General features: G+C 42.9%; 2 protein-coding genes across 2 annotated transcripts in view; one reads left to right on the plus strand and one right to left on the minus strand.

Moving 5' to 3' along the window:
* Window positions 1-271: 271 nt before the first annotated feature.
* Window positions 272-13,646, plus strand: dnajc3a (DnaJ (Hsp40) homolog, subfamily C, member 3a). Its single transcript, XM_080535811.1, has 12 exons — window positions 272-466; window positions 1,088-1,198; window positions 1,706-1,830; window positions 2,097-2,171; window positions 3,795-3,947; window positions 4,144-4,325; window positions 4,455-4,574; window positions 4,916-5,021; window positions 5,169-5,289; window positions 6,754-6,886; window positions 8,206-8,354; window positions 13,056-13,646. Exons 1-12 carry the CDS (start codon window positions 385-387, stop codon window positions 13,202-13,204), a joined length of 1,506 nt encoding a protein of 501 aa, XP_080391937.1. The 5' UTR covers window positions 272-384; the 3' UTR covers window positions 13,205-13,646.
* Window positions 13,647-14,837: 1,191 nt separating this feature from the next.
* uggt2 (UDP-glucose glycoprotein glucosyltransferase 2) overlaps window positions 14,838-20,388 on the minus strand; it is a gene marked incomplete at its 5' end in the record, with an annotated part of 37,004 nt that continues 31,453 nt past the window's right edge. Inside the window, 8 exons of the mRNA XM_080535809.1 lie at window positions 14,838-15,456; window positions 15,745-15,913; window positions 17,044-17,160; window positions 17,275-17,389; window positions 18,383-18,543; window positions 18,639-18,821; window positions 19,454-19,538; window positions 19,678-19,779. Coding sequence (XP_080391935.1) covers window positions 15,434-15,456; window positions 15,745-15,913; window positions 17,044-17,160; window positions 17,275-17,389; window positions 18,383-18,543; window positions 18,639-18,821; window positions 19,454-19,538; window positions 19,678-19,779 — 955 coding nt within the window. The 3' untranslated portion in view covers window positions 14,838-15,433. The remainder of the gene's footprint in view (window positions 15,457-15,744; window positions 15,914-17,043; window positions 17,161-17,274; window positions 17,390-18,382; window positions 18,544-18,638; window positions 18,822-19,453; window positions 19,539-19,677; window positions 19,780-20,388) is intronic.

Here is a 20,388-nt window from a genome sequence, read left to right on the forward strand (position 1 = left end):
AAAATTGTTTGTTTCAGTCATAACCATTGATATTTCCTGCTTCCATATTAAATTGCTATTTGCATACGACTCATTCAGAAGTGTGTATGATGACAGGGGGGGTTGATCGATGTGTTGCCTTCAGCGCCTCGTTTCATGACACGCGCTCTCTAGTGCTGCCGTGGCTCGCCTCCGTTGAACCAAACGTAAGGGGGCGGAGTCTGATTGCACATCAGCCAATCAGAGGAGCCCACGACCGGCCGACCAGTATCTTTATGTCTGTCATCCAGCCATGGACTGTCAAGTAATTCCGTGAGAGTAGTTGACATAGTTTTGAATCTAACAACGTAATTTGGACAGGATTAATGCTAATTATAAGACAGACTGTCTGTTCATAAATTAACGATGGTCTCAATCAAACCAGTGGCGCACAAAATCTTAAGTTATGTACCGTTTGTTCTTGTCTTGATTGACCTGCGATACGAAGGTAAGCAACATTTCTCAGAATCACCATGGGAATGCCACACCATGTACTTCCACCACACTGTTTACAAGCTAGCTGTGTGTGTGTGTGTGTGTGTGTGTGTGTGTGTGTGTGTGTGTGTGTGTGTGTGTGTGTGTGTGTGTGTGTGTGTGTGTGTGTGTGTGTGTGTGTGTGTGTGTGTGTGTGTGTGTGTGTGTTGATGTTTACTTATATGCTTCACTAAGAGAATAACAATTGGCTAGATGTAGCCAACTGTAGCCCCTTTGGCTATGTCACTAGCTAACGATTATATAGCCTCAACGGTGTTCTGCCTCGTGTTTTGAAGCATAACATGTCAGTTTTGTTGTCAGTAATAGCCACTACATTGAGCAGTTACACACGTGCTAGAGATAGTTACTTTGTTGCTTGCTTACAGCCAGGAACACACTGACACTCACTACTGCAATGTTCATGTTGCTACCTCAATCTGTCCCCTGATGTCACTGGTGTAGTTAGTGGACTGTATCCATTCACTAATAAAACATGTCAGTAACCCAACAGTGTCATGATGCCACATTTCAAAGTGTGCACAGAAATGAGTGATGTAAACCGTGGATGATTAATGGTGTTCATATTGGTTTCCAGGAGTGAAATGTGGCAAGGATGGAGGAGTGGAGAATCATCTGGAGATGGGGAAGAAGCTGCTCGCTGCTGGACAGCTGGCAGACGCACTCTCTCACTTCCATGCAGCTGTTGGTCAGTTAGTAACCCTAACCCTAACCCTAAGTGCCAAGGAGTTGATGTACAGTAGTATCAACAAACTGACTCTGAATGTACTTTTGCAATGGCTAACATTCCCTAGTTCACTGCCTTATGATATAGTATATTGTGGTGGGTTGACATAATTCACCCACAGAACTATGGGTTGGGAGTATTGTTCCGCACGGACAGTTAAGTGCGTGGTACCCAAGTTGTTTTGTCAGTTATAGTTACTGCTTGAAGTGTGTGGTTGAGACTCGTTCATGTCATTGAATAAACGTCTAGCTGTGACATTTGATACGCCGCCTACGACTCCCGTCTCTAGGCACTACAATATACAGTAATCACCAAAGTGTCTTTCTCTGATAATTGCTATGTACATGTAGCCTTTTGCATTGTAATGGCTATACAGCACAGTATGGTTTACTGTCTGCACTGTCAAAAGAGCCATATGAGGGTTTTTAGTTTTTTGCCTCACCATTGCTTGTGTTGCATCCTATTCAGAGGGAGATCCCAAAAACTACATGGCCTACTACCGGAGAGCTACAGTCTACCTGGCAATGGGGAAATCGAAATCTGCTCTGCCTGATCTGAGCAAAGTCATCGAACTCAAACCAGACTTCACATCTGTGAGTCACACAGGCGTTTCTCTTCTTTAATGTTCAGACATTTCAATGAATAACACGTTTAAGGTACTAGATTGTTGTGTGCACTTACTTACTACCCTTGAGATTGAAGGAGTGGCCATTATGCTTTATTGCTAGTAATAGAAACATAATAAAAGATACAGTACATTTTTCATTTCCATATGTTACCAGCCTAGAAAAGTGTTGACAAACTGTCTAGATTAGACTCACCTTTCTATAACAAACAGTATCCCTCACTCGTCCTACAGGCACGACTTCAGAGAGCAAATCTACTCCTGAAGCAGGGGAAACTAGATGAAGCAGAGAGCGATTTTAAGAAAGTGGTAAGTACAGTCATGTCTCTGTAGCACTACACTATGACCATGTTACAGTTGGTGTGACTCCTGTCCAGTGGAATAGTCGGCCAGTAGATGTCAGTGTTGAACTGTGAGAACAGCTCCATGTAGGCCTACTTGCAGAACAGTATAATGTGTGGGAATAGTGAATTGATTGACAGGCCATGGACCTAGTCCGTTGGACACATGCATTTGTACTAGGGAGTGTAGTAGTACAGGTACACTTTGTTATTAGCTGTATTCATATGCTTTTGGCCAAAGGCTAAAATTCAACAATAAGAAAACACAGGGACTATTTAACACAGATAATACAATACAGTTATTGTTATTAAACAATTTTATTCAAAATGTTCTAAATTAATTGTGATTAAAGAAAGAATACTATTTTGCTGCATCTATGACATATGGACATACAATGAGCCATTAACTAATTAATTAAAGTATTGAATCACTTTCATGAGGGTAGATCATGTCCAAATCAAGCTCATCATGATATTTAATTAGTTGGGTAGCCAACTCTCCTTGGTCATCGGGGACAGTTGTCCAGCGCCCATTAAGGACTAGGTGTGACAATCACTGATAGATTTTCCATTAGTATTATCATTTTGCCCCGCAGCCTCATAACACTGCCAGAAGCCATAAATGCCCTTGCAGTTCTAATTTTAATTGTTTGACTCCATTAAGAGGTTCAGTGGTCTCCAGTGGGTCTACCAAGTAGAACATGGAATAAAACTGTCTCAGTAATTTCCCTTGTTCACTGCGGTAGAATTTGAATGTCAGGTACTGTGCTTTATCAGTACTGGTCCTGGGTCTGCAGACCCCTGGGCGATGGCTGAGCAGCTTCGCTCCTGGGCATTTACACAGCCCTCATCCAAACACACAGGGAGACCAATATGGAATACTAAGAAAATGTATTCAAAATGTAATGCCAATTTTATTTTTTTTATACTTAGTAAAAGTAGATTTTAATAGACTGCCCAAAGTGCAGAAAGTTTCATAATTGAACTCAACTGTCATCCCCCTGCTTTTCGGGCCAGTGAGCCGTAGTCACAGCAGAGGGCAATATGCATTTGGACCTATACAGTTTTATGTGTACAATATTTTGCCAGTATGATGTTGACGGGTCTGGCCTGTCCTGCTGCTTCAGCAGTCTATTACTCTGGCATGGTGTAGTAATGCGTCACATTTATTCATTGCTCTCCTCCGCAGGGCTGAGCTAGCAGGAAACACTAATAGGATATCCAAGTCTATTTGTAATGGAAGTACCATTAACTAAGATTGCTATCATGAAGATGATGAGCACAATGATGAGGATGATTACTCTGCAATGGAGTTTAGAGATCACTAAGTGAGGGCAACCGTGATGGTCAAAGCTTTTGTAAGTCAAAGTAGTCACAAATTCTCTATATCTATATCTCTATATCTCTCTCTCTCTCTCTCTCTCTCTCTCTCTCTCTCTCTCTCTCTCTCTCTATATATATATATATATATATATATACTTGAAGTACAACGCTAATCATTCCAAGGAACCAAGTAAGTGCCTCGCAGCTACGCAGTAAGTGCTTCCATACCTTAATGCTGGTTGAAATGCAATGTGGTCCTGTATTCCAGCTCAAGTCTAACCCCAGTGACCAAGAGGAAAAGGAAGCCCACAGTCAGCTGATGAAGTCAGATGAGATTCAGCGTCTGGTGGCTCAGGCAGGGACTGACTTTGACCGCAAGGATTACCTCACCGCTGCTGCCCATCTGGACACCATCATTGAGGTGACTGATAAACCAACGACTCGTGCTATAAATCACGTGACTGTACTCTCATCTTCTAATTGTAGAATCAGTGATGTTTCCTTTTGGAGCTGAATATTGGCACTGTTCTAGGTAGCTTCTGACAGTGACAAGAACCGTCCTGTCTGTGCTGTCCTGTGATGAGACTTGAGTGTTTGACTATGATTCCCTGCCTCAGACGTGTGTATGGGACGCAACCTCTCGAGAGATGCGAGCCGAGTGTTTCATCCGGATGGGAGAGATGGGGAAGGCCGTCAGTGACCTCAAAGCTGCCTCCAAACTGAAGAATGACAACACCAAGGCCTACTACACACTCAGTAGCATCTACTACGATCTGGGAGACCACGAGATGGCCCTCACGTAAGATGGATGGGTTTAATATCACACTGCGGTGCCCATGTGTACTGCATGTTGCCCACTGTTTCAGTATACCGTGCATGCCGTTCACTGAACGTACTTTCCTACTTCCATCTCCTTCCTCTTCTCCAGGGAGGTGCGAGAGTGTCTGAAGCTGGACCCTGACCATAAGCAGTGTTACAGCCATTACAAACAGGTGAAGAAGCTCAACAAACAGATCCAGGCTGCAGAGGAGCTCATCCAGCAGCAGAGGTGCGTACGCGTGTGTGTGTGTGTGTGTGTGGGTGGGTGGGTGTTTCTCAGTGATAACACTACCAAACATGCATCCGTTCTGTGCCTAGTAATGATCTCCCCTCATCTACACACTCCTACACTTCCAATGATCATTGAAACTACCACATGAATCACGTCTCTCTCTTAAATGGATTTGACACAACACGTAACTTGATTTAACTTGACGCTGAGATGTCATAGGAGGGCCATGATGTTTGTGGGTGTTAACATTTACGTAAGGATTTGTTTTTGTTTTTATGTGATGTTTTTCATAGTGGCAAGACGTCCATAAAACACAATATTTTCTTCCCCATGCCTAGGTATGGAGATGCAGTGAGTAAGTACGAGTCAGTGATGAAGACAGAACCTGATGTAGTCCATTACTCCCTCCATGCCAAGGAGCGCATCTGCCACTGTCTGACTCAGGTAAGAGTCTCCGTCCTGCCCTGACCCCATATCTCCTGTCATGGTCCTATCATAGTTCAAATGCTCTCCTTGCTGGTTTGGCTAAAGTGGAATGGTTACTGGGAGTTGAGTGTTCCATTTTGAGTGTGTCTCTGTGTTGTCCCTCAGGACCAGCAAGCTAGCAGAGCCCTCTCGGTGTGCAGTGAGGTCCTCCAGTCGGACCCCCAGAATGTCAATGTGCTAAAGGACAGAGCAGAGGCCTACATCCTAGATGAACAGTACGAGGAAGGTGAGCTGTCAAATGATATAAGAAGTTGACCATTTTCAAGCATGGTCAATGATTTTATTCTCCTTCAAATGCTTTTGCTACGACTCAAATACTGTCAGAGTTGGATTTTTTTGGGGGGGGTTTGGTCTTATTGTCTTATAGACAAGTTCTACTCTATGATAAAAGTAGAGGGCACTCTTTTTCCATTAGTCACTAGAGCAACAGACCTCAGTATAGCATGCACATATTTACATTACACAGCTTTGACGGGTCTTGATTGCAGCCATTAAGTCAATATACTGTGTTCCTTTAAATAAACAAATAAATACATCTTCTGTATGAGTCAATCCAGACATGAATGTCTGAAAACAAAAGATCAGTTGAGAGACACCTAATGCAAATTTCAATTAAATAGTATCTGTCCTTTCTTATCTGTCCTAAATATTGTTAGAAATTGGAGCAATTTATTCTATGCTCCAGACCACAGTATGCAGTAAGCACAACCTGCAGTAATATACAGCTGTGCTGCCTCCCAGGCTGGCTAGAGTTAAGCACAGACACTCAAGCTGGTAGCAGTTCCAGGGTGGCAGTGCCCACGTGCACACGCACGCACACGCACCAGTGCCAACCAGCCACAGTTGGGGGTTGGCGGTTGCTGACTGGCTGACTGGCTGACTGACTGGCTGACTGGCTGGCTGACTGACTGGCTGACTGACTGGCTGACTGGCTGGCTGACTGGCTGACTGGCTGGCTGACTGGCTGACTGGCTGGCTGGCTGGCTGGCTGTGAGATGTTCTCCGCTCAGGCAGCATTCATGTAGCCACAGGTGATCTGGGCAGTCAGGAATGAAAGCCTGCACCAGGGCTTCATCTATTCCACACACACCAGCCTGAGCCTACCAACTGCAGGGGATGTTGACTGGGCTGAGGAGGAGTAAATTGTCATTACGGCACTTTATCTGCTTAGGCGTGAACACAGCAGTCGGTGGGAGCGTCAGACATCACATGGACTTTTAAACTGTCAGAAGCGACAGGGCCTCAGTAAACACCATCTCTTAAACCCCCCCACAGCACACAGACCTCAGTACACATCACAGAGTAACAACGCCTCAAATTGCCACATGCCACCCTTCTACACAGACTGGAGGTGATGCACAGTGAGCTAAAGATGATTTGTTTTACACCTTGCCAAGACAACAATGCTGTTATTTTGACGGTGTGGATGATCACCAACCTTCAGTTTCATTTACCTCTGTTTGACTGAAGTCGTTTAGTCGGCTGGATAAAGAAGTCAAGCCCTTGTCTCAGTGTGTGCTGAAATGGTTCTGGGTTAAGAAATAATTGAGATTTATAATGAAATTGCATTCATGATTGGTCTTTCAGAGCTCACGATTTGTTTGATTGTACCATGGAAATATAATTGGCTGGCTCGGTAGTACAGAGAGAAAGAAGGAACACGTAATTTGATATTTGCTTTCTCTTGCAGCCATCAAGGATTATGAGAGCGCTCGTGAACACAGCGAGAATGACCGTCAAATCAAAGAGGGGCTGGAGAAAGCACAACGGCTCCTCAAACAGTCCCAGAAGAGGGACTACTACAAGATCCTAGGAGTCAAGAGGTGGGTGTCCAGAACAAAACAAAGACGTAATTTCACCGAAAACTAGGGGGTGGCAATAGTGGTTAAGCCATTAAAGCCGAACATGTGATTTTATATAGAAGGTGATCAAATACCAAGATATCCTACAGCTGCAGCAGAACATGCGGAACACGCATACAGCACTGAACATATACATGTGACTGACAGGCTAAGACACACACACACACACACACACAGAAAGATCATCAGCTCATCAAATATGAAGTACACGAGAGTAGAGTACACAGGGAACCGGGAACGCGCATACAGCACTGAACAACATCCGTAGAATATAAACTTGTGACCGACAGTCACATACACACACACACAATGAAAGATCATCAGCTCATCAATACGAAGTAGGCCTACATGAGAGAACACGCACAAAACGGGCTAACGTTACTCATTAACTGTTTACACAAGTACAATCACAGTGTGACAGTCAGATGGAGCATTCGGTAAACAACCAACAGCAAGGTAATGCATCAGCTGAGTTAAAGAAAACCAACTCTTACCTTTGATGACACCGACATGAGCCCTGTTTACCCGTACCTCCGCCGTTCTGTTCGTGGTGATTTTAGAGTCTAAATTATTTTTGCCTCACGCATAATTGCCCTGTAGTTAGACCATGCGACCACAGCTCCCTTGTGTCTCTTATTGTCCAAATGTTCCCTGAATTTTAGCTGCATGTTTTTCCAGCATGTAAAAATCAGTTTTAAAATAAAAATTGACTCCCCTTCTTTTCCCCTTCCAATACTGTGTCGTTTGTGACATTTACCAACGTTTATGCTATGAATAGTTCGAAGCTAGTGTTAGTGACAGGCGAAGAGAGAGGGAAGGGATTTCCAGAAATCCAAATGTCCCGCTAAATTCGGACCAATCACAAAACTGTTTTGCAAGCGCGTCGCCGACGAGGTTAATTGCAACATTGTAACATATTGTAACTTACTACACCCTAAATCGGAAAGAAATGTAGGTCTGAAAGCGGCCTAAATTAGCTTCAATCTGCTTTTCTTCTGTTCTCCGGTCATAAAGTGGACTGAATCAATTAGTGGCGGAGAAAATGTATTTGTGGCGGCCCGCCACGAATCAATGCATATAGAGGAAACACTGCTCACTATCTGAGGTCGGGGCCTCGGCTAGTCCTAGCCAACGTTGTAAAGAGCATTTGCACTCTCCTGCATGAAATGTGATGTTCGGTAAACCAGACAGAAGTGCTCACCTGGAGAAGGACAGCAGAACCTCTTCATAGCAACACTGGACCCTGTTTTAAGTGAAGTATGTGTTTGCCAATTTCACAGGACCGCCCAGAAGAAGGAGATCATCAAGGCCTACAGGAAACTGGCGCAGCAGTGGCACCCCGACAACTTCATGGACCCTGAAGAGAAGAAGAAGGCAGAGAAGAAGTTCATTGACATTGCCCAGGCCAAAGAGGTGCTCACTGACCCAGGTAAATGCCCCAATGATCTAACTAACTCCCCTCAGCAGCTGTCATGCCACTGCCAGTTACTTCGAGAACATCAGACTGAATCAGACAGCTGCGGTATACACTTTTCTAAACAGGTAAAATGTTTTGTCCTTCAATCACAGACTACGGCCCAATCCCATTTCTCCTCCCCCTCGTTTTGTTAGTGCCACTCACCTTTCAGCTTGCCCCTCGGAACAGAGTTACAATTTTAAAATATTCCCCTATGAAATGGGATAACCCTTCAAGACCCTGATACATCATCAGTAGTATCAGTGTTACCATTGCCTTGGGGGGGCGGGCCGCCCTCCCAACGGAACCCCCCGCCCCCCCAAGAAAGAGGAATTATTACGGACGTAGACACCAAACATCTGACAAGCAGGCTAAAATATCCACGTTTTTTAAACGCACCCAACCCGAATCTGGCGAGTGGCAAGCCCATAGGCTCGTTGGTAACGTTAGTCCGCCGTAGTCTCGCGTAGCCAGACCTATCTCCACACTTCGCGCTGTGCCAGCGCTGGAGAATAATACAAGATTTTGCACAAGTGTGCGCGCGAGACGCGAGAGTTTTTGCCGGCTGTGATGTCTGCAGATTGAAAGTAAGCAAGTTGAAACGTTAGCAAATATAATTGCTGAGTGTTCTGACAGAGAAAGTTGGTTAAAATTGGTCGTTATTATCGTGACTAGAAAGTGTCTGACTATTAGGGCTGGGTATCGCCACTGATTTCCCAAAACGATTCGATTCCGATTCACAGCTCCTGATTCGATTCGATTCCGATTCGATTTAGTTACAATATCAATTTTCCTTGAATATGAAGAGATTCTCAGAACTAATGCTATAAATGGTTCAAGGAACCCTATAACATGTAGCATTGTTAAGCATATCAATGTTTACATTAAGAATTGACTCCAAAGCAGTTACATGAATGTACTTCTTATTGGAACATAAATTAACATCATTGACCAACATTTTGCTAAATCAGACACTACAAAAAGTGCTTTTTAACGTGCTTTACTGCAGCCAGTGTAAATGAAGGGGCTACAAACATAGCCTATCGGTAAACAAGACATCACATATCCCTCAGGACTGTCTCAAATAGCTTATTTGCATAATATATATATATATATATATATATATATATATATATATATATATATATACAAAATAAAAATGTGCAAAACTCAAACGAAAATAGTGCAATAGATGAGGGTATTTTGGGGAACAAAAAAACACATTGTAAACCATAATGTCCATGAAACTAAAGCCCTTCATTACTGCTTTCTCACTTTTTGGAGATTGGAAGATTTTATTCAGGAATAAACATAATTGGAAAATCAATAATTATTAAAATACTGTAGTATACAGTAACAATAAGTTAGTGGAAACACCACAAATCTACGGAACCACTTATTGAGGCATCACCCTGACGTGAAACATGGAAAAGAGGATCCGAAACAAGCCTCGCTGATAAAGTGGCAAGTGATTGTCAGGTACGAGTCCATTGCTCTGGATGTCCAGCTGTCACACGTTATGGCAACTCTCTCTGCTGGCTGGAGTGAAGTTGCGATGTCACGTTTCACCTGCGCGGACATGTCTGGGACTATCACTTCACTCAACTGTTTGCGTGTCGGTAACACGTAGCGTGGTTCTAGTACACTGACGACACTGACGACGCTGTAGTAATTTGTTGGGCACGCAGAGAATTTGATTGTAATTTGCAACCAAACGTCTTTATCAGCGAGGCTTGTTTCGGATCCGCTTTTCCATGTTTCACGTCAGGGTGATGCCTCAATAAGTGGTTCCGTAGATTTGTGGTGTTTCCACTAAATTTAACCTCCACTGCGCACAGCTTGCATATGGCTTTGCTTTTGTCCTGCTCATCTCTATCGTCATAATTTTTACACCCAAAATGCACCCAGACATCTGCCTTTAAGCCTGGTCGTTGCGTGAGATATGATAAATTCTTGTAGCGCGAGATCTGGCCACAAGATCTCGTTGCGGGTTGAAGCTGCAAGCAGAATTTAATAAAAAAATATAATAATAAAAGATCGATCTCGGGATTTATGAATCGATAATCGCTCATTCAATGAAGATCGATTCAGAATCGGGACATTTTTTTGAACCCAGCCCTACTGACTATAGTTCCATAGTGTAAATAGTGTCAAAGAACTAGCAAGCTAGCTAGCTCAGAGGTGATGAGATGAGCTAGTCTCCTTGCACACTTGCCAGCTAAAGAGCTAACTGGAGGCACTTTATTATTTTACTTAAAGTAGATATACTATCTTTCTTATTCTGCTAGAGTTGGGCTTCATGGTAATACCATAATGGCATATTTACAGTACATGGACAGTTGATTGAAGCATTGGAAATGTCTGTTTTTTTTTATAGTTGGACATACAATTTTTTTTCAGGTGAGAGAGTAAAGTCAAAATGACATTATCTGACTGGATTGCCCACAGCAATCCAATATTCAATTATAATTATGTTCTAAATTGATATGGATCAATTTATGCCTCTTATTAGATTATAAATACTCTGGCTGTTTTGTTTACCTTTTGGTTGACAGCAAAAAGGAGAGAGGTGGATAGGGAGGAAGAGAAGGAGAGAGAGCACAGTGTCTGCACACCAGAGAGAGAGAGAGAGAGAGAGAGAGAGAGAGAGCAAGAACCAGGTGAGAAAGTGGACAGGTAGTCAAGACCACATAAGTAAGTAGCCTTGAGAACCGATGGTTCTGGAGCCTAATGGCCCATAATGTTTCCGTAGCGTGAGGCGGCTTAATGTAGAAGGACACCCCTGGACATGACGCTGGTATGAGGCAGGGTCTTACCCCCTGGGGGGGGGGGGTCCATGCCACGGTCCATGCCACCCCCCCAAGGCAGCAAACCTAGGGGAAACACTGAGTATCATAGAAAAGCATGGACGCTTGCGATTCCTTCACAACTTAAGTTTCACGCTATCAATCGATCAAACAAGTCATCAAATAAAAAAGAACAATGCTTCATTATCAGGCCAGTTCATGACAGAATAGCAGTGCTCTGTAGGCTAGCAACCCGTGCTCATACCCTGCCAGTCTCGATTGATATTAGAGGATCAGTAATAACAGTGCAACAACTTCGCGGCTGAACTTTAGTTACATTTCGGGTGTCATATGCCAACAAAGGGGGGAAATGCGAAATATGTAAAAATGCAGGTCTGTCATGAACAAATCAGCATTAGATAGCTAACATTAGACACACAGCTAGACACATTGGCATAATAGCTGTTTTTGTTATGCTTGTTATAAAGAAAAGGTCTGTAATACATTGAAATGACATTAAACAAAAATAATATGATGGTTATATCATATATAGATATCATTTTTTTTTTTTATCTTCATTAACAAAGAAAATAATAACATTTTGGGTTTTCTTTTACTGCTTGTTATTTTCTTGCTAATGATTCGCAAGGCACTCTGGGATTTCATAACACTCCGTTTGTAACTCCGTTCAGAGTGTGCATCTGAAAAACCTCAGTTTGGAGTGCTTTGTAGCATTCCCACTTAGCCCTACCCCTACACAATTGGGGGAATTGAGACACACCTACCCCTACACGTGAACGTGCAAAATGGAGGGGTAGGGCTAAAATGTAGGGCTAAGGGGTGAAATGCGATTGGGCCTAACTTTCATTCCACTCTGTTCAGAATCAGAATTGCTTTTATTACATCAATGTACGGGTACACAGAGTACAATTCTTGGGTTCAGGTTCATTGGACATTGGCATTGCAGCAGATTACAAAATCAATAATAAAATAGGCAGGATATAAAAACAACAATCAATAATAGCAGCGATAGCATCAATAGCATCAATAGAAGCATAGTGCAAATTCTGCAGCAATGATAGAATAAAGTAATTGCAGCAGAATGCTACAATAATGGAATAAGGAATAACAGCCGTGTTCAAGTCAATATCTCAACGTTATTAATGTAATCGACATTATGGGAAGTTCAAGTAATAATCAAGTTGTGCAGTTCAAGTAGGTAGTGTTCAAGTAATCAGGTAGTCATAATATATATTATTAATGTTCAAGTAATCCGGTAGTAATAGTATATATTGTTAAAACAGTGGGGGGTGGTATGAGGGGGACCGTCTTTTGCCTTATGCCTAGGAGCCTGATTGCTTCTAGCTGTTCGACATCCTCTGGGTTTTAGCCCAGAGGCTACCGTACCGTTTCCCCCACGGCAGTAGTTTGAACATTGGATGGCTGGGGTCCTTGATAATCCTGAGGGCCTTGCTGACACACCGGTCGCTGTAGTTGTCCTGGATGGAGGGTAGCACACAACCGCTGATCTTCTCGGCTGTCCGCAGACTCCGCACTACCTTTTGCAGCGCTTTGCTGTTGTGATTACCTATCCGTCTGTCAAACGTAGAGTTTTCTAATTGTCCTTTAAAAAAAATGTGATAACCTTAGCCCAACCTCATCTTTTGATTATGGACTTATGCAAGGCTGTTTGAAGGTTGTAACATCAATGCGTGTTGAAAGGTGAGTTTCGTTTTAGAGTTCTATTGATTTTTTTTTAGATGTACCTTGTCTTGGTGGGCTGTCCTCCCTCTCAAACACATACTGTATCAATTTCAACTCTAAGCCTCTGGATACTAGCTGTCCAGCATGTTTTGTTTCATGTTGGTGTGCCTGTGTGTCTTTGCAGAGATGAGGACTAAGTTTGACCACGGTGAGGACCCAAATGACCCAGAGAGCCAACAGGGCGGTCACCATCACCACCATGGAGGTTTCAGCGGAGGTGGCTTCAACCCCTTCGGCTCAGGACCGTTTAATTTCAAGTTTACCCACAACTGAGTCAACCGCTCCAGGCTCGACGCAGCATGGCTGAAGTTACCACTGGGCTCAATGCCCTGTTTTCAGTGAGGGCACTCGTCAACAGAATGCCAGCTCATGCCAACAAAGACTACAAGGAGATGTGTGTCAGGCAATTGTGACATCTTGAATGCAATATTAAAGATGTGTCCTTTCTGTTGAGTAATACAACTTTGGATTCCATCGTGCACGCTATGAACAGTATGAACGTCTGTTATGTTTGAACCAACTACCATCTTCAGGGATCTCACAATTGAGATTTTTGCGTTAATTCCAAAGTGACACTTCGACCACCTTCTGAGGTTTATTGTACAGTACACACTAAAATGTTAATCCATTTCTAAGACTAATGTGTACATAGATACAGTACTATTTTTATATGAACGGAGTCATTCTGATTTGTAAATAAAGATCTATTTATGCTTATTTGATTAAAGGTCCATGGTCTTTGGCATTCCTTTTGGAAGTGCCCCACAGTTCCACAGTTATGGAAGTGGTGATGACAAGCCTGTTATTAAAATAATATATATATATCAGAATATGCCTTTGGGGAGTACAGAGTCTGTCACTGCATGTCAATGAGGATTGTGATAACAATGAACTAAGAATGTCTTCACAGTTGGAAACAAATTGGAGCAGTACAATGTTACACTCCCTTCTGATTTATAGACAAGTGTAATCTTAGAATTCACATTGATAAGCATACCGTACCATCTGTACAATTCACACCATCAATCTCACACTGAAACTAGACAAGTCCTCAAATTTCCATTCTGAGCAAGGTTTTGGTATCAAAGACAGATTTTATTCTTTACACCTGAAATTACAATGACAAAAACACCTCCGTTTGACACTCACACAAGATGAACTTTGCAACAGCAGACTCCCTTCTCTTACTTTTGATTGGCCGTGTAAGACAAAAGACAGTCATTGATATAAGAGCTGTTTTAAGAGTAATGCGTCAAAATCTATTTCATTCCTGAGAATTAGCCAATTTACTGTACATGTCAAGGCATTGAAAATCGAGTCTAATACACATATTTTGACCAAAATAAATACAGAATATGTAAACAATAATACTTTAAAATCCTAAATTGTACCATGAATGTGACTTTTCTTCTGCATTATGAAAGCCTGAGATCCATGTCCCATTAGCACTGATTACACTAACAGTAAGCCTGATCTGGACACACCGCATCACTTGGCAGAGAGAAAGCAACAATCTAAAATGGTTGGTTAAGCACTCACCCTGACAGCATTGTGGGCCGTGTCGTCCACACACTATGTAGTGTTGGCTGAAGCTCCCATACAGCAGAGTACACAATGCACACACACGAGCCATGCAAGTAGTGCAGGAAACATTCCTCTTAGTATTGATTCTACAACTTTGGTCAGGCTTTAGCAAAAGCAATGTATGGATCTAAAATGGCAACAAACAAATGAAAAGCCCCCTCAAAAGTTGCAGTAGCCTACATACTGTTTTTTTGTTTTTTTAAATGTCAAATAACCCTTCATTTACAACATATCTCACTATACATTCCCAGGGCTCAAAATGTACATACAGATGTGGCTCGGTGCTCAGTAATATTAAAGAATACATGCTGTATCATTACAATTAAAATATAAGGTGTCCTCTACAGAGCGCAGATTACCTCCGTTTAGGAATGTGCCTTCTTTGTATACAGTGCAATCACCTCTAATGGCTTTTACGCTTCTTTACACACTACTCAGGTCATGAAGCATCGTCTGTAGTGTTGATATTATACCACAAGAACAGGAAAGCATCGTCTGTAGTGTTGATATTATACCATAAGAACTGGAAAGCATTGTCTGTAGTGTTGATATTATACCATAAGAACAGGAAAGCATCGTCTGTAGTGTTGATATTATACCATAAGAACAGGTTACGTCACATTATTTCCCTTCCTAAGACACACATACAGTACAGACAGAATAGAAAACTGTATGAAATCTTTAAAAAATAAAATATTCCTTTATCCCTCAGTTTTTCCCTAACGGAGGGTGTAATACTTCCTGGCTAAGGTTGTGGGAAATGTGCATCATCTGTGTACTGTACAGTGGTAGTCTTCTGTACTGTACAGTGGTAGTCTTCTGTACTGTACAGTGGTAGTCTTCAAGCTTCACAAGAGAATCAGGTAATCAAATAAGCCTCTCTCTCTCTCTCTCTCCTCTTCAGCACATGGGCAGACGCTAAAGTTCATCCCGGGGGCTCCCTGGAATGTAAATAAGGGTGAGAAATGTCTTGTTAATATAGTTGAGTTGCTCCAAAACATGAAAATAAGGCAGAAAAGTCATTGATTTACATTAAAAAATATCCCTATGGAATGAACTATCAATTCTGTGCACATAACAAAAAAAGAAATCATCCATCTCTCATAGACTTCATATTCATCTCATCTAAAGTAGGCTTGGTAAGTGCAATTAACGTCTGAATGTCTGTTACATTCACAGATCTCACATTAAGTTTACACAAGTTTTCTGGCAGAGTTTTTTTTGCTGACCTTTCTTGTCTCGAGAGGCGGCAGGTGACTGGCCCTGTGTTCCTGCTGTCTCTTTCTGCTCCTGGACGTGTATCAGTAACTGTTTGATCTGGTTGTCGTATTCTACCCACTCAGGCACGATCCTCACCGCCGCCGTCAGCTTGGGCTCCTTGGTCTTGGGATTATTACACTGCGGCAGATAAGCAGACAGACACATTAGTCACCACACCAAAGGAGGACATCCTCTGGGCCATTTCCAAACCATGTCTACAGCAACCATTTAAAGCTGATCTGATTTCCTGCCCCATTAAAGTGACATTAGCCTGTGTCTCATGTATCTGTGCTGTAGCAGAGTGATGTCCTGGAGTTGAGGAAATCTTCCCTTTACAGTTATTTTGAGCACTGCCCTATATTTTCCACAGCAAATACTTTACTCGGTGCTCACAATAAGTTTAGGAGATGGAGGAAATAACACTACTGCATGATTGTTCCCATCTTTTCTTCTGTCATCATAACGAATTACAGCAGTTACTTTTAGCAGATGGATGCTGCACACATCATTACTAATGGATAATAGAAGTTATGGCGCCTGTGAGAATATATTCAGTAATACTGTGTTTCAAAAGCATGGACACTACTTTGGATCCATCCTCAAAATATAATCGTACCTACGCCACCGGAAAAGGCCTCTTCTCTGCTTAAGACTGGCTAACACTGTATATACTTCTCTCTGTACAAGTCTAGATTCACAGCAGTGCTAAAGTTGCCAACACTGTCACTGTGGTAATTAGTAGGACATGGTTGTGGACAGCGTGCTACTGTACAGCTCATGTTTTTTTTCTTCTCCTCCTCAGCTCAATTAACCAGAGTCTTTTCTCCCTGAAGAAAGGAAAAGTGCAGCTCTTTGGGGCATACATTGTTGGAGGTGAGAGTGTAAATGAGACTTCTATTCTTGACTGTGTGAGGTTCTGAACAGGTAATTAATTATCAGTTAGGATTATTCCTGCTTCATAAGAGGTTATGGAAGTGCAAATTGATATGTATGGTATTTTATCTCTGGTGTTAAAGACGCCCTGTTGTAGACAATTGCAAGTCTACTATAGCGATTCTTAATAATATGATAGTGATACTCAATGCTTAGGATCATTTCTGGAGTTCCTACTGACTAGGGCATCAAACAGGGACGTTCGAATCTTACTTTAGCTGGTAGCACACCTGTGTCAACAAGAGGAAATGTTGAGAAATGAGAGACTTTTTTTTTCAATCAAAAATAGAAGTAGCAGTTTGTTTGGGGCGTTTTCAGTGATCTCTGCAGCGTACCAGGTCTATGGTCTTGGCGGTGGCCTTGGAGGTGTTGTCACACCAGGTCTCACACCACATCCACTCCTGAGGGAGAGACTTGATGGCCACCTGGTGGATCATGTTGTTGGGGAGGTCCTACCAGGGTGGGGGAGAGAAACGTTTGTTATCAAACATTTTCATCTGACATATAAAGTAATGTAACAAATAACCGAAGATTAGACCCATGCAGAAAAGGTCTATCCCTCCCACCTGGTCCAGGTTGGACAGACTGTTGGGGTCTTGGCTAAGGGCTTGGTACTGTCCACGAAGTCGGTCTCCAGCTGCAATCTTCCGGAACTTCTTCAGATCCACCACATACAGCGCACTGGCGGGAGAGAGAGAAAGACATGGGAGAGTGTTACGAAACAGCCGGAATGCTCTGGACCAAATGCTCAAAACCTGTTTAACCTAGAGGGAAACATTACTATCACAGAATGAAGAGAAGGTCCCAGACATCCACATACTGTAAGCGTATGCACTGTAGAATGTTAATACACCCAAAGGTACAATGTTCTGAATGTTCCATGGCATATCACAGGTCATCTCTGAGTCATACAGGAGGAATTGTATTTCTGAGAGTTCAGGGGTTTGGTTCATTTCCCCGCTGCTCGCCCCCTACATTCAGCTTTGGCCCCATGCAGCTGTGCAACCCACTGGAATCCAATAAAATCATCCTCGTTTCCTGTTGGCCTTTGTTCCAGAGGCAGTGGCCTCCCGCATGGGCCTCTGGCGCAGTTGGCGCACCTCTCCTAGCTGGTGAGGTTCTTTTGCCCAGCAGAGATGGCAGGTGCCAGCTGATTAAACCACTTCAAACGAGCCAGCTCCCAGCGCCACACACCCACCCAACGAGGTACCACTGCACTTTAGGCTTCACACTATTCCCCTTTCAATTTTCACTGTGCCTGTTTATTAATGAGCTATGAGGATACTGAGGAAAGCAAATAATGAGGAGGGTAAAGTAGATTCTCTGCTTTGTGGTAGCTTTTCTGTCATGTGTGAGGGAGGCTTTTTGCTCATATCCTAGTGTGCGATCAATAAGTTGTCGGCAAAACCGAGCAGGAAAAAATGAGGCGTGGGATATTTTCATGAATGTATTTTTTTTCACACATTTATCTTCAAATTCTGAAAAACAACCGTAATGACAGTGCTTAGGGGGAGAAAATAAGGAGATACAGAAACATGCCATCTCATGCCAAGAAAGGAATGTTGTTAAAGAGCATTTCCAGCTGCTGGTAACATAGCAAGTCGACAACAAACACAGTGGCATGCCAAAACAACAGCCAATCATAAACCAGGTAAACTAAGTGAAGGTGTGTACCTGATGTGGTACTTCCTGTTGCCCAGGTGAGAGGCCCAGTAGCCAGTCTTCCAGAAGCGGTAGCCCTCCATCTCCTTCCGACTGTCGCAGAATGGAGTGTACCCGTAGGGGGCGCCCTCAAGATCCAGTTCCCTCAGTTCTTTGAGATCTGCCCTGACTATCTGTAAGGGGGAGAAAACGTGTTCAGAACCAAGGACAGCACTGAACAATATTCTCTTTTATCACAATGGTATACCATGTTCCACTACACATTTACCTGGTCAGCGTCCACAAAAATGATTTTGTCCACAGCGAGCGGGAAGAGGACATCGAGGAAGAGGATCTTGTAGCCCCAGATGATGCGCTGTTTCTCAGTCTGCTGGTGGAGCCAGCGGGGCCATTTGTATTGGACCAGCTCATACTGGAAGCCATAGGCCTCAGCCATGTAGGGGATGGACTCCTGAGGACACAAACAGCATATCATGTGAGGAGAATAAATCATAAGAAAGATAGTACCTTGTTAACAAATATTTAATTTGAGTCTCTCGCTGTTTGAACGATTTAAAAAATGTACAAGCGTCGGAAAATAATGGGAAAGCAATCCTCCCAAAAACCTGTCTTGTCAGCTGGACTGCTTAGAAATACATGATTAATTCTGATATTTAAATAAAACACACAAAGTACTTTGTAATGGAGATTTCATGGACTGAGCTATTCCAGAATGCCTTGAAGGTATCAAACCGTTTAATATAATCTTGGAGAATATATATAAAAAAATAAAAAACAAATGGTTAAGCATTCTGAATGCAGAACATTTTGTGAACATATACGCTTTCTTTTTTTTCTTATTTTTTTCTATTTTTGATACATATGATGAGGCTTAGTAGGCGTTTGTGTCTATAGACTCATCCCCATAGGAGGAGGAGATAAAAAGAGGACAATCACAAAGGAGAAGGCATCCCACAGTTCCTTTCATCGCTGAACACAAACAAATCTATTTCTCCCAGGGGTCACGGTGGAGCAGGGAGAAAGTTATCACGACCAGGCAGGAAGGCAGAAAGTTTGCACGGAGTCATGCTGTGAGCCAGTTACCTTGAAGGGGGGAGAGAGGTAATTCTTGAGGAACCAGAACTTGACAGGGGTTTTGGTGTGCTTGAGGACGGAGAGCATCATTATTCTGGGACGGAGATAAAGAGAGACAGACAGAACGAAAGAGAGACGGAGAGGGAGGGTGAGTCTACAAGGGCTAATACAAGGCGAGGCTCACAGGGCCTCCAGACCAGCAGTGTGTGTATGTGAGTGTGTGGGCTTCTCACCTCAGGAAGCGCTCGTACAGATGGCCTGAAGCCACAGAGAATATGTTCAGAACATCCTCCTTCTTTTTCTCCCCATCCTCCGTACTGGACCCACCTGTGATGCTATAAAGGACACAGACAAAGTTACATAAGCCATCTCTTTTGATGTCTCTTCAGAATGTTAGCCACCATGCCTTCATACAGCCTGGAGCTAGAACACAATATGTATTGTAACTGCAGACAAAGACAACATTCCCACACCTTGCATCACTATAGAAATCCGAGCAGTGTTAATTGAGTGACAGAATTACAAATCATGACACCTTTCTAGAAGAAATGGTTGGTGAATTTTACAGCAGAACGTGCTGCTTCTCGCTCTCTCTCTCACTCTCTGAAAGCAATTAAGTAGAACGTAATCAACTCATTACAGGAGAGATACACTAAAGACAGCTGTAAGCCTGTAACTTTTATAGGATCCCTTCTGTTTTCTTCCACACATATCAAATGAAGAGCTGCTAATTAAATACTGGCTTGCTCAACCTCCATAGCTGCAGCTCCTGTTTCTCCCCGCCCGGGCTGCTAATGGCAGATTGTGTTGGGGCATAGTCAGGATATTTCTAAAACCTCTGGCAAACCAGGCACAGGTGTATTGGGATGATTGGGATGTGATGGAGGATAAGAATAAACCCCAAAAGCTGTTGTGAAACTGGAGAGGAGGCATCCAGATTCTAT

The sequence above is a fragment of the Nansenia antarctica genome (assembly GCF_963989245.1).
Source record: "Nansenia antarctica genome assembly, chromosome: 7".
In the NCBI taxonomy this organism is placed as follows: Eukaryota; Metazoa; Chordata; class Actinopteri; order Argentiniformes; family Microstomatidae; genus Nansenia; species Nansenia antarctica.

Bases quoted from the DNA above. Each gene is read 5' to 3' on its own strand.
- dnajc3a (XM_080535811.1), top strand. From the start codon at position 385: ATGGTCTCAATCAAACCAGTGGCGCACAAAATCTTAAGTTATGTACCG. The intron at 1,199-1,705 runs GTCAGTTAGTAA...CATCCTATTCAG, and splicing joins TCACTTCCATGCAGCTGTTG to AGGGAGATCCCAAAAACTAC. The intron at 1,831-2,096 runs GTGAGTCACACA...CTCGTCCTACAG, and splicing joins TCAAACCAGACTTCACATCT to GCACGACTTCAGAGAGCAAA.